The sequence below is a fragment of the Antechinus flavipes genome, chromosome 2 (genome assembly GCF_016432865.1).
Source record: "Antechinus flavipes isolate AdamAnt ecotype Samford, QLD, Australia chromosome 2, AdamAnt_v2, whole genome shotgun sequence".
In the NCBI taxonomy this organism is placed as follows: domain Eukaryota; kingdom Metazoa; phylum Chordata; class Mammalia; order Dasyuromorphia; family Dasyuridae; genus Antechinus; species Antechinus flavipes.
Window position 1 is genome coordinate 35,529,454 of NC_067399.1, and position 26,538 is coordinate 35,555,991.

Sequence of the window (26,538 nt, forward strand, 5' to 3'; positions counted from 1 at the left end):
GGGAAAAATGCAGACTGGACAGAAATGCAAAGATTCCTACAAGAGCTAAAGAAATAAATTTTAAATAGAGCAAAAATTAAGGAGATGTACACAATTTTAGAAATGTTAGATATGATAGAATTTGAAGAAAATAGAATGAAAATGGAAAAAAATATACCTTTTTTCAGTGTCTTATGGCACCTATACAAAAACTGCCTATGTATTACAACTGAAGGTAGAAAAGCAGAAATGCAGAAAATGCAATAAAATTACATTAAATAAAAACATGTGGAAAGATAGATTAAAAATTAATTGGAAACTAAATAATCTAATTCTAAAAAAAGTGCAAAAATCATTAAAAAAAACAATAATTTCATTAAAGAGAATGAAAAGAAAGAAATAACACAACAAAATTTATGGGATGCAGCTAAAACAGTATATAGAAGAAAATTTATATCTCTAAATGCTTAAATCAATAAAATAGAGGAAAAAGTAGATCAATGAATAGGGCATTAAACTAAAAAAAGAATAAATTAAAAATCCCTAAATAAACACCAAATTGGAAGTGTTAAAACTCACAGAAGAGATTAATAAAGTTGAAAGTAAGAACACTATTTATTTAATAAATAAATAGCTGGTTTTATGAAAAAATAAAACCCCAATAAAATAGATATACCATTGGCTAATTTGCTTATAAAAAAGATAAAAGAAAACCAAATTAGTAGTATCAGAAATGATAAAGGTAAATTTACTACAAATGAAGACATTAACATAATTATTAGGAGCTATTTGCTCAATTATATGCAAGAAATTTGATAATTTAAGTAAAACAGATAAACATTTACAAAAATTGCTCAGATTACCATAAGAGCTAATAGAATACTTGTATCAGGACTTTTTAAACTTTTTCCACGCATGACCCTTTTATGCCAGAGAAATTTTTACAAGACCTTGAGTATGCAGGAATATAAAGTAGGTATACAAATCAAACATTTACTACTGGGACTTAACCCTATTTTAGAAAAAGAAATTGAACAAGCTATCAATGAACTCCTTATGAAAAAACTACCAGGACCAGCTGGGTTCATAAGTGAATTCTATTAAACACTTAAAGAACAATTAATTCTAATACTATGTAAACTAGAGGCAGCTTGATGACACAGTGGAGAAAGCACTGACCCTGGAGTAAGGAAGACCCTGAGTTCAAATCTAGCCTTAGACACTTAATACTCACTAGCTTTGTGACCCTGGGCAAGTCACTTTAACCTCAATTCCCTTGCAAAAAAAGAGAAAAAAAATACTCTATAAACTATTTGGAAAAATAGGCAAAAAAAGCATACTCATTTCCTTTAATGACACAATATGGTGCTGCTATGGACCCCAGGAGGAGGCAAAACTGAAAAAGAAAACCATAGACCAATTTCTCTAGTGAATATTGATGGAAAGATTTTAAATAAAATGCTAGCAAGAAGATTACAGCAATATATCATAAAGATCACCCTATGACCAGATGGGACTAATACCAGGAATGTGGAGTTGATTCAAGATTAGGAAAACCAGCATAACTGATCACATCAATAAGGAAAAAAAATCATATAATTATCTCAACAGATACAGCAAAACCATTGGACAAAATGAATATTAAATTCATTCCTATTAAAAACACTAGAAAGCCTAGGAATAAAAAGAGCTTTCCTTAAAGTAATAAGGAATATTGATAAGGGATAGCTATTTAAAATCATCAGCAAACATTATCTATAATAGGGATAATCTAAAAGCCTCTCAATTAGATTGAGGTGCCTCTTATTCAGTCTTATGCTAAAAATGCCAAATATAGCAATAAGATTTAAGAAAAAAATTGAAGAAATTAGAACACATGATGAAGAAACAAAACTATTGCCTTGCAGATGATAAGATATGATGCTATACTTAGAGAAATCAATTAAATCAATTAAATGAGAATCAATTAAAAGACTAAGTGAAAAAATAACAACTTCAAAAAAATTGCAGGATATAAAATAAATACATACAAATCATTAGCATTTCTATATATTGTTAATAAAGTCCAGCAGCAAGAAATAGAAAGAGAAGTTCCATTTAGAATAACGCAGACAAAATAAAGTATTTGGGGGCCTACCTGCCAAGATAAACCCAAGAACTATATGAACACAATTACAAAACACTTTTTACACAAAACAAATCAGATCTAAACAATTGGAAAAATATCAATTACTCACAGATATAATATACTAATTATTATAATATAATTAATATAATAATATATTATTATTAACTAATATAATAAAAATGACAATTCTGCCTAAATTAGTCTACTTGTTCAATGACATACCAATCAAACTACCAAAGGATTGCCAAACTACCAAAAATTATTTTTCATAGCTAGAAAATAACAGTAAGAAAATTCACTTGGAGGAATAAAAGATCAAGAATATCAAAGGAATCTGTGAATAGAAATGGCCTACCCTTCTTGTTACTGTTATTATCAATCAGAGAACCTCAAGATTTTGAACTGACGTTGATTCTTGGACTTAGGGGCGGGTGGGAGAGATGTAAAAGTAAATGGAAGGGAGAGGCAAATAATCATTGCTTTTTGGACTTGTATGGAGGCACTATTGGTATCTAAATCATATACTCTTTTTGACTTCATCATAGTGAAGCTGTGAATTGTTGGCCTATGTTTTAGTTTCTGCCAAACTGCTTTCTAGTCAAATGGTTGTTTCAAATGTTTAAAAATTTGCATTTATGAAATACTAGATCACTAAGATCATTTAGTAAAGCATACTGTATACCTAATCTATTCCACTGATCTAATTCTTAGCCAATTTTATTCTGATTTTTAGCCAATACTATGTGTTTTGGATTTTTTGCTTATTTATCCATCCATCCATCCATCTATCTAGATAACTGCTTTATAATAGAGAGATTGGATGCTACTGGATTAACTTCTTTTACATTTCTATTCAATGATTCCTTTGATATTCTTAATTTTTTGTTCTTCTAAGTGAATTTTGTTATTATTTCTAGCTCTGAAAAACAATTTTTGGCCAATATCCACTTTGTGGAATAAAGAAATAAGCTTTACTTAGAACTAGAAAAGACTGTCTGGGATAATGGAAGAATTTATGACAAAATAAGAGATAGAGAAGATCACAGGAGATAAAATACACAATTTTAATTACATTAAATGATTTTTTTTCTTTTGCCCAAACAAAACCAATTACAGCCAAGATTAGAAAGAAAGCAGAAATTAGGGAAATTTTTTATAGCAAAATTTTCCGATAAAGGTCTAATTTTTCAAATATACAGAGAACTGACTCAATTTTTATTTATTTATTTTTTTTTGCTGAGGCAACTGGGATTAAGTGACTTGACCAGGGTCACACAGTCAGGAAGTGTTAAGTGTCTGAGGCCAGATTTGAACTCAGGTCCTCTTGAATTCAGGGCTGATGCTCTAACCACTACACCAACTAGCTTCCCCTGACTCAAATTTTTATGAACACAAGTCAATCCCCAGTTGAGGTTAAAAGATACAAAAAGGCATTTTTCAGAAGAAGAAATACAAGTTACTTATAGTCATATGAAAAAATGCTCCAAAATTCCTATGATTAGAGAAATGCAAATTAAAAGAACTTCAAAGTACTACTTTACACCCATCAGATTGGGTAATATGACAGGAAAAGAAAAATGGTAAATGTTGGAAGGAATGTGGGAAAACTGGGATGCACTAATGGTGAAGTTGTGAACGGATCCAATTACTCTAGAGAGCTGTTTAGAACTATGTCCAAAGGGTTATAAAATCATGCATACCCTCTGACTAGAAAAAACACTTTAACTTAAAGAGATTTTTTTTAAAAGGAAAAGGACTGACATATTTAAAACTATTTATAGCAGCTATTGATCAATCGGGGCGTGGCTGAACACATTGTAGTACCTGATTATGATTATATTCATCAGTTTTCTCCACAGAATGAATGCTGTTTCTTAGGAAACCATGTCCTCCATCTGAAGATCTTCCCATATATAGTTTATTCATAAGGTCTTGCTCCACTATGAATGATCTGATATTGAATAAGATTTACAATCCATAGGAAGGTCTTCCCACTACAGTCCAGGGTGAATTCTTTGATTTTTACTTGAAATCAAACAATATTTGGTGCGTACTATTGGTAAACCCATGGAGGCACAATGCAAAGGACACATGTAACATGTTTAAAAATGTTGGACCTGAAAGTTCCTGTTAACTGGTATAGTTAAAAAATGGACATTCTCAATTATTCATTAGCTGAATGTGGTGAAATTGACTTGGACAAGTAACCTTTTGTATATGAAAAGTCATCCTGTTTAGTCTCAAGTATTTATAGAAAATATAGTGCTTTAACCATTTTTCTAATCTATTAGCCAATCCTTCAACTTATTTTCTTTCTCCAGGTTCTTTCAGTTCCCTTCTTTTCACCCTTGCTAATCTTAGAAATCTTCTACTAATTTTTGCCACCCTATGACCAGACTTAAATGCAGAGTCCCTTCACAAAAATATGAAACTTGCTTTTTACTAAGAACAAATATTATCCCAGTGTCATTTATAATATCGTTTAAGTTAATCTTAACACATACTCCAACTTCTAAAAAATCCACTTAGTCTGAATCTGAATCTGAAAAAATCAGATATAAATGATGTAACTTTTTCTTCCTGGTAAATTCACTAAGATTTTAATTTTACCCTCCTTTTTAATGCCAAATAAATAGCAGAAACTACTGAAGTAGAAGCATGAAGAAAAGTTGTTACTTGGTTTCTGTGCTTATTTAATAATTTTTTTAATGAAATAAAGTTGCATTTGGCAGACTGTAATAGAGCTAGCTACAGTATATGATGTCTCAGTAAAATTTTCTTTGATATTCTCCCATTCCATCAGATGATACATATACTATATTATGATACTCTCACTTGAAAGTAGGTATTAAAACATGAAATAAAGTAACAAAGCTTACATGAATCAATGTATCATAGAAACTTATGCCAACTTCAGTCAGTCAAAAGTTACTACTCAAAAATCTTGATACATCAATAATTTAATCTCCTTACACTGTAAAAGCATTTGAATGCATGCTATATTTTCTGTATCATCACTTGAAATTTACATGGTGGCACTGCTGACACTTCAGCTGTCTAAATACTTTTTTATCCCCATATTTGATAAAAAAAAAAAATGTTCGATTAAGTCACATGTAAATGTAAATACTTAGGTGCGTGATCTAAATACCATTTTCCTGAAAACATCTGAGTCAGGAGTCAAAAATCTGTTGTCTTGAAGCATATAGATAACCTGATGATTTGGCCTTATAGTTTTACTGAAAACATTGGTCCCCAGAACCTTGCAAATGAACTTTGTAATATCTAATTCATTCTTGAGTCTTGTAATGTCCTTTGTAAATCTATTAAGCATTGTCCCATCCTAAAAGCCATGTTCTCCAGCTTAGTAATGCATCTTCTATTTTCCAACTGCCCCTGCTCTGTAAATTTGTAGATGCTGGTTACCATTTTGTTGTAGAGAAGCAAAAAAAGCTCCTTGTATGCCATTTTCTGCCTTTTTTTTCTGGGCAGACGTCAAGACTCAAGCAAGGCTGCTGCCACAGTGGATTTTGTTGTTCCAAGGCTGCTGCCAGACCACATTATGCCAAAGTCTCATTCTAGTGGTGACTTTCAAGGCATACCAGCCTGGGAGCCCAGCCATAAGTATACTGTCAATCAGAGGCACAGAAGAAAGCACCTGAATTCCTTGATTGGTTCTTAGTCTAAAAATCTTCTCACATTCATAATACTTATCTCCAGAATAAATATTCTGATTCATATAGGTTTCTCTTCATTATGAATTCTCTAAAACAGGTAAGAAGTCCCTTCCTCCTGAAGACCTTCCCAAATTCACTAAATTCATAAGGTTTCTTTCCAGAATGAATTCTTTTGTATCTAATAAGATCTGAATCATGATGAAAGGCTTTCCCATATTCCTTACATTTATGAAGAGTCTCTACAGGATGAATTCTGATGAACATAAAATACTGTTCTTGGTCTAAAGGACTTCCTACATACATTACACTCAAAAACTTTCTATCCAGAATGAATTCGTTGATGCTGAACAAGATATTTCTTCAGCGTGAAGGTCTTCCCACATTCATTACATTCATAAGGTCTTTCTCCAGTATGAATACTTTGATGTTGAGTAAGATCTACAGTCCGGCGGAAGGCCTTTCCACACACAACACATTCATAAGGTTTCTCTCCTGTATGAATTCTTTGATGTGGAATAAGTTCTGAGTTGTAGTGGAAAGTCTTCCCACATTCCTTACATTCATAAAGTACCTCTCCAGTATGAATTCTCTGATGCACAGTAAGACGTGCCTTCATCCTGAAGGCCTTCCCACATACACTACATTCATAAGGCTTTTCCCCAGTATGAATTCTCTGATGTAGAATAAGTGCTGAGTTGTAATGGAAAGCTTTCCCACACTCCTTACATTCAAAAAGAATATCTCCAGTATGAATTTTCTGATGCACAGTAAGTTGTGCCTTCCTCTTGAAGGCCTTTCCACATTCAGTACATTCATAAGGTTTCTCCCCAGTATGAATTCTCTGATGCACTGTAAGATGTGGCTTCCTCCTAAAGGCCTTCCCACATACAGTACATTCATAAGGTTTCTCTCCTGTATGAATTCTTTGATGTCGAATAAGTTCTGAATTATAGTGAAAAGTCTTTCCACATTCCTTACATTCATAAAGAATCTCTCCAGTGTGAATTCTCTGGTGCACAGTAAGTTGTGTTTTACTCCTGAAAGCCTTATCACATTCAGTACATTCATAAGGTTTCTCCCCAGTATGAATTCTTTGATGTAGAATAAGTGCTGAGTTGTAGTGAAAAGCCTTCCCACACTCCTTACATTCATAAAGAATGTCTCCAGTATGAATTCTCTGATGCACAGTAAGATGTGCTCTCCTTCTGAAGGCTTTTCCACATTCACTACATACATAAGGTTTCTTTCCATTAAATTCTTTGCTCTCTGAAAGGGAGAAAAGAGAGCTGATTAACTGCCTTTTCTTCCCTTTTCCCAAGATTCCTAGTGGTTCAGAGGTTTTAAAACTATTCTTTTGTTTGTCACTTGAGAAAGCTATTCTCACTGATCTTTCATTAAAGATCAGTTTATCTTATGTGAAAGTATGATGACTTAAAGTTAACATATGTAAATGAACTGAGAGGATGAAATTACCTGGAAGATGAATTAAGTCCTGAGTCTATTCTAAATGGCTGACGTATGAATGGAATACAGAAATGAAAGATTATTCATAAAAAATATATGACTTGAAAACTTGCAAATGTACTTTTTTACATATCCAAGTGAAAATAGAAAGGGGAGAAAAAAAACTTCTGAATAAAAATCGATGAGTTTAGAGTGAGAATGAGTTATAGAAAGAGATGAAGTAAATAGAGGGGAAAAGAGAGAAAAAGAAATAATATCATACAATTGTTGCCATAAATTTCCCCAAAATTCTAACAAATCTATTTTGTAAGGATTCAATTAAAATTTTGTAAGATTCAATCCCAAAAAAGTAAATGATCAAGACATACAGGTATTTTGCACAAGAGAAATAATTCACAAAAACATTACTTAAACCCTGGCAATCAAAGAAGTAAAAATGGAAACAATTTAGAGGTATCACCAAATAGCTGTCAGATTAACAAAGACATTTTAAAATGATAATACATTAGGAGTTATGTGGAAATAAGGTACTTGGTAAACTGCTGCTGCTATTTTTTTTTCTGAAGAACAGCAAAGCAATTTAAGTTAGATCTCCAAAACTGTTCATATAGTTTGACTCAGTAATCCCATTATGTTATCCCAATCAAAATGTTATTGAAAGCAAATAAAGATTTTTCTTAAAAAAATATACATAGCAACCTTTTCTGAAACAGCAAAATACTGAAAAGTTATAGGTATGGTTAAATAAGACCTGTCATATGAACATATTAATGTATCTTTATGAATATAATTTTAAAGCATAAATAGTAACAGAATGACACACAAATGATAAACTGAGGAAACAGGAATCAAATTATGACTTAAAGCAACATAATCAGAAAAACAAGACAGAAGAAAATATCGAAGATGACTCAGAAATAAAAAATCCATATTGTTAACATCTTGAGTAATGTGTTTATTTTAAAAGGGAGACTGAATTGATAAAAGTAAAGTAGCCAAATACCTGCTTAAGACAATTTTCAGGGAACTAAGAAAAATACCTATTCCATACATTAAGGCAATACCTTTCTTTGAAATTGGAGGTATATGTGAGTAAAGAGATGCATAAAAAAGTAACTTGAGTTAAAAAATGAAGTCTTAAAGTTTCAGCTTCTCTTCTAAGCTTTAATAAGACTGTGCTCACCATTTTATTAAAAGGTCTGAATTAAAATGACCAACAGAGATATATTTTGTAATGACCCATCTGTTTGATTTTTATATAGTCACCTGGACAGCTGCTTCTTGGAATATCTGCCTTTCGTATCCAAGATGCTTCCTTTCTTTCCAACTGGTGGATGACATCTGGTTTAGAAACTGCAAATCCTATTAGTTGAAAATGAAAAAGTGCTAGAGATAGTTATCTCAGAATTTTATCACAGAACACATAGACGAAATACTTTTTCCAACTTTTAGTAGAAAGATAGGGGATAAGAGTACAAAATAGATCAAGAATGGTAGATATATTAATAAATTTTGTCTTTTTTTGTTTTTTTTCAACCAAGGAGGGCTAAACTAGTTGTTTGAAGGAAAGGTAGAGTTTTTGTTTTAGATTTTAGATGGTAGGTAGTAGAAGATAAGGGAAGGAAAAAAATGAATTTTTTTAAAGCATCCATGAAACACTAAAAAGAAATAAAAACTATTAAAATAAAATTTTCTTTGGAGGAAAAATAAATATGATAAGAAGAACTGAAAAACAGTTACAAAGAACCATTGCAGGATATTTTATCTTATGAAAAATGGGTTACAGAATGGGACTTAGGAAAAACAGTCCATTTGACTCATTCATTCACTGCTTAGATGATACTTAGACTGGGGTTAAACAGAAAATTGTGGATTTGGAGCAACAGAGAAGGGAAGATACATTTTCAAGGATAATAAGAAAAGACCTTTTTCCTGGAAAGAGCCAGCTCAAATACTCTGTCTCTTGGCAACAAAAGGATAAGGAATATATATTCCTTTTGTCTACAAGAGTAAACTGTTAAAATTTTGAAAGTCTCCACAATGTATGTCAAGACTGAAAAGGGACAGCTGTTCTTACCCAAAGATACCAAGTTCCTATAGTTCTCCAGCATCACATCCCTGTACAAGTTTTTCTGAGATGGGTTCAAATGAACCCACTCCTCCCAGGTGAATTCCACAGCCACATCTTTGAATGTCACTGATTCCTGAAACACCAAAATATTTGTACTTACTCAGGTATATCTCTGTTTTGAAATTCTAATGTAAGCTCCATGCTAGTAGAAAAATCATTTAAATATTTGTAATCTAATAGAGTTCTGGTTATTATCACGTATAAGAATTCCTTTCCCATTAGACTGCATGCTTCTTGAAAGCAAGGGATATTTTCCCCTTCTTTGTTTCTGAGCATTTAGCATAATGTCTGGCATTATGTCTGGCATATAGTAGTCATAACAAATGCTTATTACATGGAATTCTTCTCTAGCAAAAAACTATACCCCAATTTTAAAGGGTTTTAAATGTCTAGTAGGAGTTTGAATCTGATCATAGAAGCAAAGGAGAGCTATTGAACCTCTTGAGAAAGAGAGTGATATTGACTGATTTGTACTTTAGAAATAACTATTTGGCATCTTTGTGAAGGTTGAATTGTTGTTAATGGATCCAATGAAATCAAATTAAACTGTTTTTTTATCATGTGCACTCATGGCTTTTACTTCTGCTCTCTAAGCTGAAACAGTAATATAGTTAATTCTTTTTTTATTTGCTGATACTAAAATGAAAATGAATTAGTTGAAGATAGTTATCATGTGGCTCTAAGTCTTCTCTTCCAGAATAAGTTCCTTTCAGCAACCAGCATGGTTATCACTGTCTTTGCTTCTTAAATGTTGTCTTTGCTTCTTAAAATGAAATGCTCCAAAATGTACACAACTGTGTTCAATGTTCCTGGAGCCATAAGGGCAAAAGTGAACACAAGAAACTGCCGTTTCCTGCCTGAAACAGTATGAGAAATTTTTTTTAACTGCTGGGAACAGCATTAAAGGACCATTATTTTTCAATTCATATATTGAGAATAGCAACTTTCATTTTGCAAATTAGGCGAGTGAGGTCCAGAGGAGGAAAGTATTTGAGTTCAGGTCCTCCTAAATGCAAATTCAGAGCTAGTTTCCATTCCATATATTACATATATTTTTCTATAACCGTAATAGGGGTACGACTAAGTTTATACACAAAAATATTTATAAAAATACCCTTTGGGGCAGCAAAGAACTAGAAACAAATTGCATTATCATTAATAAAGGCTAGGGAAAAAGGGCATATGAATACAATGGGCTATTATTCAGTAAGTGACAAATATGAGGAATTCTGAGAAGTACTGAAAGATAAGTATTAATTAATGCTGTGTGAAATAAGTAGGGCCAACAGAACTATAAAATATATAAAAATATACTCTCTCTCTCTCTACATATATATGCATATATGTATATGTACATACACACACAGAAAAGATGCTGAACTTTGAATAACTGAAAAAATGTTGCCATTTCTTACAACATAGAAGATAGAGACCACCAAAGGTGAATATTGTATGAATTATCAGGTAGAGTCTCCATAATGAACATTTTTGTGTAACTTTTTCTATGGTATAAAATGATAAAATTTGGACTACAAAGGAGAGTCTTTTTCCAGAGAAATGACTGGTGAAATAACAAAAAACATTACAGAAAAAAAAAAAAAACCAGCCTTTTAAAAATTGCTCCCTAACTACTCATTTCGCAATGTAGTCTAGGAAAATTCAAAGTCACTGGTCTAGATTTCACAGAATCCATACTCTTTTTTGGAAATCTGGCACATGCCTCTTTTCTAGTTCTGTGGTATCTCCTCCATTCTCCAAGATCTTTCAAGGACAAATTAATTTCCTAAACAAATACATTTTACACTTCTATCACTGTGGATCCTCTCTGGATCCTGGATCTTGTCTATTTTAACTTTTGGTAAAGTAAAAACCTTTTGGTCCTTTTACTTTTGGTATCCAATTGCTCTCATTTCAGTTTAAGAATAATCATTCTTCAAAGAGAATATTAAAGCCAAGGAAGATTTTACTTGTTTAATGTTTTTGCAGGTATCTCTTTGTATCACCATCATCCCGTCCATGTCTAAACATGGTCCTCACTACTCTGAGCTTTTAATTGTCTTCAAACTCATTTTTAAAAAATCTTTTTGTAGCATTTATCACCACAATTGTACTTCTGGGACTCTGACATTGCTCTACAATTTTTTTTTTAAACAACAATCTATTTCATTTTTTATTCATACTCCATTAATGTTACTTTAAAACATTTTTATTATTATGATTAGTTATGCTTTAAATTAATCAGCTATTAAAAATTACAGCTGAATGTCAAAAACAAGCCTACTGACACAATGTCTGGTATTTTTTTCTTTATACTTTGCTGCCTCTTATTCTTTGGTTCAATTCATTTTAACACAGCACTTTCCCAAAAAAGCAGATTTAAATCAAGCATCTGAGTCTTAAATCCCTATGAAAGATTAGATAAAAAAGAGACATAGAAGAGTTCCAGATGAGAAGACTACCCATACCAGAAGGGATTCACCTCATCCTTCTTCCTCCATCCCAGGAAGGAGGACTATCATTTACAAAAATCCTATCTTCTAGCATTCCCACTTCCCACATCCTATTTGGAAACAAAAAGATAAGTAAAATCAAATCTTTCAAATATTCAGAGGCAAGTAAAACAATTTCTTGTATTGACTGTCTCCAAAATATGTGCATCTCAATCTGTACCTCACAATTCAATCACATCAGTGCCAGAAGTTGGTTAACATGTTTCATCTTAAGTCCTTTTGAAAAAGTTGGTCGCTGTTTTGATCAGATTTCTAAAGCTTTCCAAGTGATTTATTTGTCACTGAACAAATTTTTCTCCTGGGTTGCTCATTTTACTCACTGATTCAAACAAGCCTTCCCTGGATTCCTTGAAAACATTCTTTTCATGATTTCTTAAATTACAGTTTCATGTACACTAACACTTTCAGTTATTCTACAAAAAGAGCTACTACAAACGATTTTACACATATGAATACTTTAATGCCTTTGGAACTAATGAGATATTGCTGGGACAGAGAGTATGCATACTTTAGCAATTTTCCTAGCATAGTTCCAAACTATTTTCAAGAATGGCTGGTTCAGGTCACACCTCCCTCTCTAGCATCTGTCATTTTACTTTTTTGTCAACTCTGCCAATCTGATGAGTGTGAGGTGGAACTTCAGAATGCTTTAATTTGGCTTTATCCCTATGCTTTCTTTTTTTTTTTTTAAACAGAAATAGGTATTGTATCATGTCAAAAGTTTTGTTTACATCTATTGATATAAGTTTTGCATCACAAATATAATCGATATCAAATTTCTTGCCTTTTCAAGGGAGGAGTAAGAAGAAGGAGATAGGGAATTTGTAATCCAAAATTTAAAAAATGGATATTAAAATTTTTTTTCTCACCATGTACTTGAGAAGTATTTAATGAATTAAATAAAACGTATTTAAAAACAAGAAAACCATAAAACAATGCAAATAAAAATCTAAATATTCTTCTGCTAAGGGGAAAAAAGGCAAATAGTCAGTAATTAATTAGTCCAATTGTATTTGATAGTTCAAATAGCATTAATTTGTTGGCCAGTAGACTGAGTAATTTCCCATGGATGTATAAAGTATAAAGTAGTGATTTTCTTAGGGATAGCAATAGTCCAACTGTCTCTCAAGAGAAATGTCAATCCCGTAAGCCACTTGGTTAATCTCATCCTGTATAGGAATTTGATAGTGTGTGGCACATAGTAAATACTAAATAAATGCTGGGCTGAGAGACAGAAAATTCTGAGTTCAACTCTACACTTACACACTTAGAAATTTTTGGCCCTGGATAAATGATCACTTGACCTCTTTCTGCCTCAGTTTTCTCAACTGTAAAATGGAGATAATAATAATAGTAGCACATACCTTCCAGGTTGTTGTGAGGATCAAATGAAATTATTTGTGCTTATCACAGTAAGTGGGCACTTAATAAATGCTTGTTTTCTTCCTTCTCTCCTTCTTTTCTTCTATCCTTAAAGGACAGAAAGTTCCCTTAATCTTAAGTTCATACAAAATAACTGCTGTTATTCTAGAAGTGTTTATGTATTGATTAGATTCTTTGAAGGAGATATTGATCTTCCACATTTCACATTATACATAACCCAATACCCAAGTGCCCAGAATCCCTTATTGCTTAAGTTATTAATCTATTGTTTTTTCATTAATTTATGTTTTCAGGGTCATAATTTTTCTTCTGAAGATTACTTTAGCTATTACCCAGAAAAGGCGATGTGTATTTTTATCATTATCATATTGCCTTTCACACAATTATTGTTTCTTTGCTTTATTCTTAAATCCATTTACTTAGGATTTCAAAAAGAACTGCTATAAATATTTCTATACAAATTAGTCCTTGATCCTTTTGGGATACAAACCTAACAATGATATTGCTAAGTCAAAGGGTATGAACATGCTATATTTTAGGGGGTATATTGTTCTCCAAAATGGTTGGACTAGTTCACAATTCTACCAACAGTGCATTAGTGTCCCTCCCCTTTTTTTTCCAAATCCTTTCCAGCATTTCTGTCATATTAATAAATCTGATAATTGCCAACTGGTACCTCAGGGTTGTTTTAAATTGCATTTCTCTATCCATTATTGATTTAGGGCATTTTTCCTCACATGAGTATTGATAGCTTTTTTTGGTTGTTGTTGTTCTGAAAAGTGTCTGTTCCTATTTTTAACTATTTATTAACTGGGAAATAGTTCTTATTTTTATAAATTTAGCTCACTTCCCTATAGATTTGAGAAATAAAATCTTTATCAGAGAAACCTGTTGTAAAAAAATTCTTCCCCCATTTCCTTTCTAATTTTGGTAGTATTAGCTTTTTTAATTTCATGTAATAAAAATTTTTAATTTGCCCCACTACTCTATTTCTTAGCCCTTTCTGGATTGTTTTAATGATTACCTCTTTGCAATATAGTCTGAAATCTAGAACTGCTAGGCTGGCTTCCTTCACATTTACATTTATTGATTCCCCTGATAATCTTAACCTTCTTTTCTTCCAGATGAATTATACTGTTTTTCTATTTCTATCAAATAATTTTTTTCATAGCTTGAACATTATGACACTGAATAAATAGAGGTAGACCTGCCATTTTTTATTAAATTGGCTTAGTTTATCCTTGAAGAATTAATATTTTTCAAATTTTTAGATCTATCTTGAGTTGTGTGAATTTTTTTTTTTTTGTAATTGTGTTTATATAGTCCCTGGGATGTGTCTTGACAGGTAACCTCCCAAATTTTAATATTAGCTAGTTATTTTAAAAGAAATTTTTCTTTCTATTTCTTCTCGCTGTTTTTTTTTTTTAATGGTATGTAGAAATGGTATATAGAAATATGGGTTTATTTAAAAATGCTGCAAATCTGCTCAAGTTCTTTACTTTTTCAACTTATCTTTTTAGTTAATTCCCTAGAGTAAATGAAGTACATATATCATTTGCATAAGGTGACAGTTTTGTTTCTGTTGCTTATTTTTATTCTTTCAATTTCTTTTTCTTGTCTTTTTGCTTTAGCTAGCATTTCTAGTACAATTGTATCATAATTATTCTCAATAAATGATTCTGGCAAATGATTCTCTCCTTAAACCTCAATTTTCTTATTTATTAAATGATATTAACACCTATCAGTTTTTCCAAGGAAAATGTTTTAAAATCTTAAATCAAAATATATTTAATGCTATTATTATCCTTCCTTTGAAACAGCAAGATTAGCACTTTGAATGGGTGAACAAATGAATAGGTAAAAGTTGGATGAAGAGGACAGTAAGTACTCAGAAAACATTCTATGTGAAGAATGTTACTTAGGAGGATTGCATTGGGTTATAAAGTGGTTGCTTCTGGAGGCATAGTAATGGACAGATTTGTATGAGTTAAGGTTTATATAGCTGTAAGGAAATTTTGGCACTCTTAATGTGAGATCTTGCTCTGACTTACTGCTCAATCTCTTTTGATTTTGAGACTCTTAGCTTCCTCTTTAGTAATCTACAAGTATTCATTAAGTGCCTGCCATGTGAAAGGTACTATGCTAGGTACAGGGTACAAAAAGGAAAATTAAATATGTTCTACCCTCTAAGAGTCAACATTCTTCGGGTGAAAAAAATTGCACAATACAGTATTATAAATGCAAAACATATACAAAGCGTGAGGGAGCTTTTTCAAATATTTCCAAAATTCCCTTCCTAAAATAATGTATCAAATCAAATACTGGAATGGCAAAAGATCACTGGGAGACCTTTTTTTCAGTCATACTAGGGGATTGGCTCAAAGTACCCTGGACAGCACCACCAGCTTTGGGAACTGGAAATAGTGGAGGTTATAAGAAAAGCAGCAGCAACAAGTTTTTCTGATAAAAACTTCACTTCTAAAGTTTATTGGGAACTGAGACAAATTTATAAAAATAGGAGCCATTCTCCAATTGGAAAATAATCAAAGCATTTGAACAGACACTTTTTAGAAGAAATCAATGCTATTAATAGCAATAAGAAAAAATGCTCTAGATCACAAGTAATTAGAGAAGTACAAATCAAAACAACTCAGAGATATCACTTCATATCTATTGGATAGATTATACGACAGAAAAAGAACAAGATAAACCCTGGAAACAATGTGGGAACATCTAGGCACTAATACACTATTAGTAAATTGTGAAATACTTCAATCATTCTTGAAGAACAATTTAGAATTATGCCTTAGGGACTATCAAATTGTCCATTAATAATATTTAATAATCTTTTTATTAGGTCTTTATCCTCAAGAGATAAAAGGAAAAAGACCTAAATGTACAAATATACTCATGTCAGCTTTTTTCCCCCCTCAGTGATAAAGAATTAGAAATTGAATGGATGCCCATCGATTAGGGAATGGCTGAATAAGACTTAGTATAAGATTATGATGGAATACTATTGCACAGAAATAAATGAGGCAGTATGTTCAGAAAGACCTGGGAAAACATTTAAGATCTGAGGCAAAGTGAAATGAGCAGAATCAGGAGAATACTGTGTATAGTAACAGCAACATTGTAACAATGATCAGCAGTGACTTAGCCATGCTCAGCAATACAAAGATGCAAGACGATTTCAAAGGACTTATGATGAAAAAAATGCCATCCCATAAATAATGGAGTTTGAAAGCAGAATCTTTTTGTGTTTTATTTTTCTTGTTTTATTGTGTTTTTTTTTTTCCCAACATGGAAATATATTTTGTATAACTACACATGTATAAACGTATCAATTTGCTTCTCTGCTCAATGAAGGAGAGAGAATTTGGAACTCCAAATTAAAAAAAAAAAGTTTACATATAAATGGAAAAAATAAAGTATTAAAAAAAAAAAAAACAACTGAAATAACCAAAGAAAAAACTTAGCTATTCTGATCAATATAATGATCCATAAAAATTCCACAGGACTCATGGAAGAAAAATGAAGAGAACTGATGAACTCAGAGCAGATGAAAGCATAGTTTTCACTTTCTTTTCATGCATGAGTATCCCATTGCTTACCTTCTCAATGGGTGGGGGAGGGGCTGGAGGGAGAGAAAGATTTTGGAACGTTTAATGTGGCGTAATTTTGAATTTGGTAATTCAAGAATTTAGGAGGATAAATAGATGATCTCTATGGTATCGTTTAGCTTTAAATTTATGACTCTCTGATGGCCACAGTTTCTAGCATTAGAGCATATTCAAACTGATAGTGTTTCAGGACAGCAGCAGTGGTGGTCACTCACCTCGCATGGTCTGGCGGTCACTCCGGGGGCCATTGCCTCCTCCTCGGGGGCACAGCAGAGGCCACGAGAGGCCGAAGTCCTGGGGAGGAAAGTAGGTCCATGAGAAGCCCCACTTGTCACTGAGGGGGACCCCGGGGCGGAAGGAGGCGGTCACTTCAGTTCTGCAAGGGACACTATCTTCGGGACATCTCCCTCAGAGCTCAGGCCGGACAAGGGACGAGAGAAGGATGCTTTGTGTGGAAGGATGCAGGGATGCTGGCCTGCAGAGGACCCAGGGGGATGCTATGGGGAAACGAGGCCGCAGGAAAGTCTGGACCAAAGACCATAAACTTAGGCTTCATTCTCTAAGACTTTTTGCAAGGGAAGTAGGACTGAGGCTAGGCGGGTCAGAACTTGCCCAGGGGTCATGGGGCAGGGCGTGACTCCGCCCCCCACCCCGTAGTTTCCTCTGCGCATGCGCCATGAGCAGGCCACAGTAAGTGCCTGGAAGGCTTCCATCGCCCTCTGGCGGACGCTCTTCCCATTCTGTGTGTTCCTCAACCAGACCCTGGTACTCCCCACCCGCCGCACCCGAGAAACCGGCCTCCAGCTAGGTTTGGCCCCTCTTTCATCTGCTGCTCACCCCGTCACAGGTCGATAAGGATTGAGAAAGGGAAGCGGCTACAAGAAAGCCTAGAACTGGGCGGGGAGGAAGTGACGTATGCGCGACCATCCTCACTGAACTGCTCCCGGACAAGCATGACCTTCTGGGAAACGTAGTCTGGATGCTGCCACATCTTTTGCGCATGCTTCCCACTCCGGCGCCTCTTTAAGAATGTGGTCCTTGCTTAGCTGAATGCATCACTTCTCGGCTTTTTCTGTATTGGAGGCCCGCTGGGGAGTTGGGAATCATGGGGGCACCTCAAAGTTTTAATTTGTCACTATGCCCAAATAGCTATGTAACTGCAGTGCCACTAGTGGGTTTATATCCCAAGGAAATCATAAAGGAGAGAAAAGGGTGTGCAAAAATGCTTTTAAGCAACTCTTCTTTTGGTTTGTAAACTACAGGAAAGGTTTGGAAAACGAATGGATTCTGGTCAATTGGGGAATGCCTAAGTAAGATGGTATATGAATGTTAAAAAGATGAACAAGCTGATTTTAGAAAGACCTAGAAAGATTTACATGAACTGATGCTGAATGAAACAAGCAGAGCCAGGAACACTTTTTTTTTTTGAAGCTTTTTATTTCCAAAACATATACAAGGATAATTTTTCGATATGGATCCTTGCAAAACCTTATGTTGCAATTTTTCCCCTCCTTCCTCTCACCCTCTGCCCTAGATGGAAAGTAATCCAATATATGTTAAACATGATGAAAATATTTGTAAATCCAATATAGGCATACGTATTTATACAATATTCTTGCTGTGCAAGAAAAACTAGATCAAAAAAGAAAAAAATGAGAAAGAAAATAAAATTCAAGCAAATAACAAAAGAAGTGAAAATGCTATATTGTAATCCACACAACATTCTTACAATCCTCTCTCTGGGTCTAGATGGCGCTCATCATCACAAGATCGTTGGAACTGGCCTGTATCATCTCATTGTTAAGAAGAGCCACCTCCATCAGAATTGAATCATTGTATAATCTTGCTGTTGCCCTGTACAATGATCTCCTGGTTCTGCTCATTTTACTTACCAATAGTTCATGTAAGTCTTTCCAGGTCTCTCTAAAATCATCCAGGAACACACTGTATACAATTAACAGTAAGATTGTGTGATGATCAACTACGAAAGACCTGACTCTTCTCAGCGGTTCAGTAATCCAAGTAAATCCCAATAAACTTTGTTTTTTTTTTTCTTTTTTTTTTTTTTTTTTTTTTTTGTTTTTTTTTTTTTTTTGTTTTGTTTTTGTTTTGTTTTTTTTTTTTTATTATTTAATAATTACATTATATTGACACTCGTTTCTGTTCCGATTTTTTTCCCCCTCCCTCCCTCCACCCCCTCTCCTAGATGGCAAGCAGTCCTTTATATGTTGGATATGTTGCAGTATATCCTAGATACAATATATGTTTGCAGAACCGAACAGTTCTCTTGTTGCGTAGGGAGAATTGGATTCAGAAGGTATAAATAATCCGGGAAGAAAAACAAAAATGCAGATAGTTTACATTCGTTTCCCAGTGTTCTTTCTTTGGGTGTAGCTGCTTTTGTCCGTCATTTATCAATTGAAACTCAGGTCTCTTTGTCAAAGAAATCCACTTCCATCAAAATATGTCCTCATACAATATCGTTGTCGAAGTGTATAATGATCTCCTGGTTCTGCTCATTTCACTTAGCATCAGTTCATGTAAGTCTCGCCAGTCCTCTCTGTATTCATCCTGCTGGTCATTTCTTACAGAACAATAATATTCCATAACATTCATATACCACAATTTACCCAGCCATTCTCCAATTGATGGGCATCCATTCATTTTCCAGTTTCTAGCCACTACAAACAGGGCTGCTACAAACATTTTGGCACATACAGGTCCCTTTCCCTTCTTTAGTATTTCTTTGGGATATAAGCCCAATAGAAACACTGCTGGATCAAAGGGTATGCACAATTTGATAACTTTTTGGGCATAATTCCAGATTGCTCTCCAGAATGGTTGGATTCGTTCACAACTCCACCAACAATGCATTAGTGTCCCCGTTTTCCCACATCCCCTCCAACATTCATCATTATTTTTTCCTGTCATCTTAGCCAATCTGACAGGTGTGTAGTGGTATCTCAGAGTTGTCTTAATTTGCATTTCTCTGATCAATAATGATTTGGAACACTCTTTCATATGAGTGGTAATAGTTTCAATCTCATCCTCTGAAAATTGTCTGTTCATATCCTTTGACCATTTATCAATTGGAGAATGGCTTGATTTCTTATAAATTTGAGTCAGTTCTCTATATATTTTGGAAATGAGGCCTTTATCAGAACCTTTAACTGTGAAAATGTTTTCCCAGTTTGTTGCTTCCCTTCTAATCTTGTTTGCATTAGTTTTATTTGTACAAAAGCTTTTTAATTTGATGTAATCGAAATTTTCTATTCTGTGATCAGTAATGGTCTCTAGTTCATCTTTGGTCACAAATTTCTTTCTCCTCCACAAGTCTGAGAGATAAACTATTCTATGTTCCTCTAATTTATTTATAGTCTCGTTCTTTATGCCTAGGTCATAGACCCATTTTGATCTTATCTTGGTATATGGTGTTAAGTGTGGGTCCATGCCTAATTTCTGCCATACTAATTTCCAATTATCCCAGCAGTTTTTATCAAATAATGAATTCTTTTCCCAGAAGTTAGGGGCTTTGGGTTTGTCAAACACTAGATTGCTATAATTGACTATTCTGTCTTGTGAGCCTAGCCTTTTCCACTGATCCACTAATCTATTTCTTAGCCAATACCAAATGGTTTTGGTGACTGCTGCTTTATAATATAATTTTAGATCAGGTACAGCTAGGCCACCTTCATTTGATTTTTTTTTCATTAATTCCCTTGAGATTCTCGACTTTTTATTGTTCCATATGAATTTTGTTGTTATTTTTTCTAGATCAATAAAATATTTTCTTGGAAGTCTGATTGGTATAGCACTAAATAAATAGATTAGTTTAGGGAGTATTGTCATCTTTATTATGTTCGCTCGGCCGATCCAAGAGCACTTAATATTTTTCCAATTATTTAAGTCTGACTTTATTTGTGTGGAGACTTTTTTATAATTTTGCTCATATAATTCCTGACTTTCCTTTGGTAGATAGATTCCCAAATATTTTATGGTATCAACAGTTATTCTGAATGGAATTTCTCTTTGTATCTCTTGCTGTTGGGTTTTGTTGGTGATGTATAAAAATGCTGAGGATTTATGGGGATTTATTTTGTAGCCAGCTACTTTGCTAAAATTATGAATTATTTCCAATAGCTTTTTGGTAGAATCTCTGGGGTTCTCTAGGTATACCATCATATCGTCTGCAAAGACCAATAAACTTTGGATAGAAAATGTCATCTGTATCCGAAAGAGAACAACGGAGACTGCAAATCAACATGTGCTATGTTCACTTTTTTTCCCATTTTTTTCCTCTTATGGTTTTTCCCTTTTGTTCTGATTTTTGTCTCCCAACATGATTCATAAAGAAATTTGTGTTAAAATATTAATACATGTATTTTAGCAGAAAAAAATAATAAAATCTAATCCATCCTTGCAGTCCCTCCTGCCAACTCACTTGTTAACATTTATTAATGCCAGTAACCTTTGTACAACAATCACCATCAAATTGGTTTCAGATTTGTTTTGTTTTGTTTTATTTTGTTTTTTGCTTTGTTTTTTTAAAAGCCAGATTGGAAAAAAGTTGGTTGATTGATAATCGTTCTCTATATACAAAAAGAAACAAACTTGACATGACTATGTTGGGGTCATTGTACATCCAACTTTGGATGATCAGACTAATAGGAATTTGAAGGCTCTACCACATTTTGGGCTCAAATAGTCCACATAAACATTTGGAATGGAGATGTCCCTAAATTTGAATATTTCACGTTTATTTTATGCTATTGCAATTCTGCTTGCCCATAAAGTACCTTTGATGTGGGCACACTATGCTAGATGTTCCTGTGCCAGTGTCTCTCATATCTCAAATTGGTTTTAGAGTTTTTCAGAGAGACTTTGAGAGAGTCCTTGTATCCACGTGAGCTCTTTCTTCATGTGAGTTCCATCAGAATTACTCCCTATGAAACAAGGTTTGAATATTGGAAATTTAACTCAAGAAAGGACCTCATTGTCTAGTATCTTATTTTGCCAGGTGATTTTCAGACTTTTTGTAAGACAATTCAAATAGAAGCAATTATGTTTCCTAGCATGAAGCTAGGTGACTGAAAAGGGGAGGCTAGAAGCAAACCCCTGAATTGAGACATGGCTCTAAGCATACTGATCCTGGAAGTCTGTCCAATGGGAGTTTCCCACTTAAAAAAGAAATTTTTACTGAAGACAAGCAAATTGAGGTACCAATAGACAATCCTTTGGGAAATAGATTAAGCAATTGGGATAACCTACCAAAATTTAAGGGCAAAAGCAAAAAGAAAATTATTAAATATTGTTGTTTTATATGGAGAAATAAGAATATAGGGAATGGATTCCCTATTTTGATGACCTGAAGATTAGGTGTGTTGCCTTGAGATTTGAGAGAATTTTTTGTTACAGGAGTCAGAAATACAGTACTCAGAACATAGAACCTTTTTTTTTTTATTATAGCTTTTTACTTACAAGATACATACATGGGTAATTTTCCAGCATTGACCTTTGCAAAACCTTTTTTTTTATCCAGTTTTTCCTCTCCTCCCTCTCCCCTCCCCCAAATGGCAGGTAGACCAATACATGTTAAATATGTTAAAGCATATGTTGCATACAATATATGTATACCTATCATACAGTTATTTTGCTGCACAAGAAGAATCGGACTCTTTGTCAAAGAAAGAAATCCACTTCCATCAAAATGTCCTCATACAATATCATTGTCGAAGTGTATAATGATCTCCTGGTCCTGCTCATTTCACTCAGCATCAATTCATGTAAGTCTCTCCAGGCCTTTTTGAAATCCTCTTGCTGACCATTTCTTACAGAACAATAATATTCCATAACATTCATATACCACAATTCATTCAGCCATTCTCCAATTGATGGGCATCTACTCAGTTTCTATTTTCTGGCCACTACAGAGAGGGCTGCCACAAACATTCTTGTACATACAGGTTCCTTTCCCTTCTTTAAAATCTCTTTGGGATATAAGCCCAGTAGTAATACTGCTGGATCAAAGGATATTCACAGTTTGATAGCTATTTGAGCATAGTTCCAAATCGCTCTCCAGAATGGCTGGATGTGTTCACAATTCCACCAACAATATATTGGTGTCCCAGTTTTCCCACACCCCTCCAACATTCCGCATCATCTGTCCCTGTCATCCTACTCAATCTGACAGGTATGTAGAGTTGTTTTAATTTGCCATTCTCTGATTAATAATGACTTGGAGCATCTTTTCATATGGCTAGAAATAGTTTCAATTTCTTTATCTGAAAATTGTCTGTTCATATCCATTGACCATTTATCAATTGGAGAATGGCTTGATTTCTTATAAATTAGAGTCAATTCTCTATATATTTTGGAAATGAGGCCTTTATCAGAACCTTTGACCGTAAAAATGTTTTCCCAGTTTATTGTTTCCCTCTTAAACTTGTCTGCATTAGTTTTGTTTTTACAAAAGCTTTTCAATTTGATATAATCAAAATTTTCTATTTTGTGATCAATAATGATTTGTGATCACAAATCCCTTCCTCCTCCACAGGTCTGAGAGATAACCTATCCTATATTCTTCTAATTTATTTATAACCTCATTCTTTATGCCTAGATCATGAACCCATTTTGACCTTATGTTGGTATACGGTGGTAAATGTGGGTCAATGTCATACTAATTTCCACTTTTCCCAGCAGTTTTTGTCAAACAGTGAATTCTTATCTCCAAAGCTGGGGTCTTTGGGTTTGTCAAACACTAAATTATTAAAGTTGTTGACTATTTTGTCCTTTGAACCTAACCTATTCCATTGATCAACTAGTCTATTTCTTTGCCAATATCAAATGGTTTTGGTAACCGCTGCTTTATAATATAGTTTTAGATCTGGTAGAGCTCGGCTACCTTCATTTGATTTCTTTCCATTAGTTCCCTTGAAAGTCTTGACTTTTTGTTCTTCCAGATGAATTTTGTAATTAATTTTTCTAGGTCATTAAAATAGTATTTTGGGAGTCTTATTGGTATATCACTAAATAAATAGACTAATTTAGGTAGTATTGTCATCTTTATTATATTTGCTCCCCCTATCCAAGAACACTTAATATTTTTCTAATTGGTTAGATCTGACTTTATTTGTGTGGAAAGTGTTTTGTAGTTTTGCTCATATAGTTCCTGACTTTCTCTTGGCAGATAGATTCCCAAATATTTTATACTATCCGCAGTTACTTTAAATGGAATTTCTCTTTGTATCTCTAACTGTTGGATTTTGTTAGTGATATATAAGAATGCTGATGACTTATGTGGGTTTATTTTGTATCCTGCAACTTTGCTAAAGATGTGGATTATTTCTAATAGCTTTTTAATAGAATCTCTCATCTGCAAAGAATGATAATTTGGTTTCCTCATTACCTACGCTAATTCCTTTAATCTCTTTCTCAACTTTTATTGCTGAAGTTGGCATTTCTAATACAATATTGAATAGTAATGGTGATAGTGGGCAACCTTGTTTCACTCCTGATGTTATTGAAAATGCAGAACACAGAATCTTAAGAAACCTTTTCAGTGACACAAGGAAAAGAGGAATCTCCTGTAGAACATTTGAATAAACTAAAAGAAAGAATGAGGAAATATTCTGGTGTGCATCCAGATGATCCAGAAACTGAAGCAATTTTGAAATTACATTTTGTAACACATGCCTGACCAGACATTAGCAGAAAGTTTCAGAAGTTAGAGGGGTGGAATCATAAATCACTTGATACTCTTCCAGAGGAAGTAACTAAAGTTTATATCCAAAGGGAGGAGGAGAAATGGAAAAAGAAGGCTAGGATTCTAATGCAAGTTGTAAGAGGTGTAAAGGGTATAGAAGACAAAGAAAAATGTGGACAAAGGGAGAGGTCCAGACCATTGAGCCATGGTCAAGGCTCCATTGATAAGGGCCCCTCAAGGGAATAACTTTTAGGGATGGGAGTGAGGAAGGCAGATCCCTGATCAAATGTTGGCAGTGTCAGGCAGAACGACACATCCTGCGAGATTGTCCACAAAGAAAGAGGGAAAACAAGTATACTCCCTCATAGAACTAGGTAAAGATCAGGGAAATCATGGGTTTTTTGGCACCCACCCAGAATCTTTAGTACATTTAAGGATGGGGCCAAAAGAGGAGAAACAATGTTTCCTCATAGACACAGGAGCTGTTTGAACCTCCCTCCTGGGGGTGAATTATCTTAAAAAAAAATCTTAGTAATAATATCTTAGTAGTAAAAGGAGAAAGTTTTCTAGTCCCCATATAAAAAATGTAAAATCAGGAAATATTTTGTGAACTACTTCTGGTTCCTGAAGTTGGAACAAATTTATTGGTAAGAGATTTAATTGCTTGACTAGGAATAGCCTTGATACTGTAGGAGGTAAATACATGTCTCAGCAAAATGGCAAAGGTCCAAGAGGTGGAACTAATAGAAATCTTTCCAGATGTCTGGGCAAGATTCAATAACCCAGGTAGAGTTGACATTACTTCTATAAAAATTACCCTTTGAGACTTGAAGGAGGTGATAAGAATTAGGCAAGATCCTATTTCTAATGAAGATAGAGTGGGGTTGAAACCTGTCATACAGGGGCTCCTGAAGAATAAACTGATTGAGGCCTGTATTTCATCTTTCAATACCCCCATCCTACTGGTGCGAAAGAAAGTTGGCAATTCAGAAAGTATAAAATCTAAGAGAAATTAATATCTTCCTAACATTTTTTAGAAATTAAGAATTCTGCCTTCCCATCCTGTTGTACCAGATCCATATACTATCCAGGGAAAGATCCCCGTTTCCAATAAATGATTTAGTGTACTGGATCTTAAAAATGCAGTCTGGAGCTGCCCCTTAGAGGAGGACAGCAGAAAGGTTTTTGCATTTGAATGGGAGGACTCCCATACTTATAGAAAGGGGCAGTTTCAATGTTGCGTTTTCTCTCAGGGCTTCACAGAATCCCAAAATTTGTTTGGCCAAGTATTGGAAAAATTCCTAGAAAGCTTTATTCCAATTCCAAGCACTAAAGTATTATTGATGATCTGTTGATTTATGGGGATAAGAAGGAAAACACCAAAAAAAGTACTATTAATTCACTGAACTTCCTAAGGGAATCAGGATTCAGAGTTTCAAAGGACAAACTTCAATCTGTGGCGAGGGAGGTTAAATACTTAGGGCACCTAATCAGTGAATGGAGTAAGAAATTGGATCCTGCTAGAATTGAGGGTATCTTACATACTCCATCGCCAAAGAGTAGAACGAAGCTGAGGAAGTTCTTGGCCTTAACAGGATACTGTAGAGTCTCATTTGACTCCTATGCTTCCATCACTAAGCCTCTTTATCAATATTTGTTGGAACAAAGTCTCGATTGTATTGACTGGGATGCTGAAAGAGGAGCAAAGTTTTGAAAAATAGGAACAAATGCTTATGTCACCCCCCAGTACTAGGTCTCCCAATATTAGAAAAAATCCTTTCATTTTATTGTCAATGTGGCTGATGGTGGGATTGCATTAGGGATTCTGGCCCAGATAAGAAGAGGCCAAAGGAGACCTGTGGCTTTTCTATCTAAGGTATTAGATCCACCAAGCGGTTGATCCACATGTGTATAGGCAGTTGCAGCCATAGCTGCTCTAAT

The 26,538-nt window shown here is 34.0% G+C and overlaps 1 protein-coding gene across 2 annotated transcripts; it reads right to left on the reverse strand.

The window, feature by feature from the left end:
• Positions 1 to 575: 575 nt before the first annotated feature.
• On the reverse strand, positions 576 to 17,772 carry LOC127547516 (KRAB domain-containing protein 4-like). 2 transcript variants are annotated; one of them, XM_051974436.1, is made up of 4 exons: positions 17,681 to 17,772; positions 17,111 to 17,189; positions 8,515 to 8,610; positions 576 to 7,050 (listed from the first exon to the last, which is right to left on the reverse strand). In XM_051974436.1, exons 1-4 carry the CDS (start codon positions 17,719 to 17,721, stop codon positions 6,397 to 6,399), a joined length of 870 nt encoding a protein of 289 aa, XP_051830396.1. In that variant the 5' UTR covers positions 17,722 to 17,772; the 3' UTR covers positions 576 to 6,396. The 2 variants fall into 2 exon arrangements, with proteins under 2 accessions (XP_051830396.1, XP_051830397.1); XM_051974437.1 differs by lacking the exon at positions 576 to 7,050 and adding an exon at positions 9,326 to 9,452 and having other exon boundaries at positions 8,196 to 8,610.
• Between the last annotated feature and the right edge of the window lie 8,766 nt (positions 17,773 to 26,538).

Bases quoted from the DNA above. Each gene is read 5' to 3' on its own strand.
- LOC127547516 (XM_051974436.1), bottom strand. From the start codon at position 17,721: ATGAAAGAGGGGCCAAACCTAGCTGGAGGCCGGTTTCTCGG. The intron at 17,190-17,680 runs GTGCGGCGGGTG...TTTCCTCCCCAG, and splicing joins GCTGGAGGCCGGTTTCTCGG to GACTTCGGCCTCTCGTGGCC. The intron at 8,611-17,110 runs GTGAGTGACCAC...TTCAACTAATAG, and splicing joins TGACCGCCAGACCATGCGAG to GATTTGCAGTTTCTAAACCA.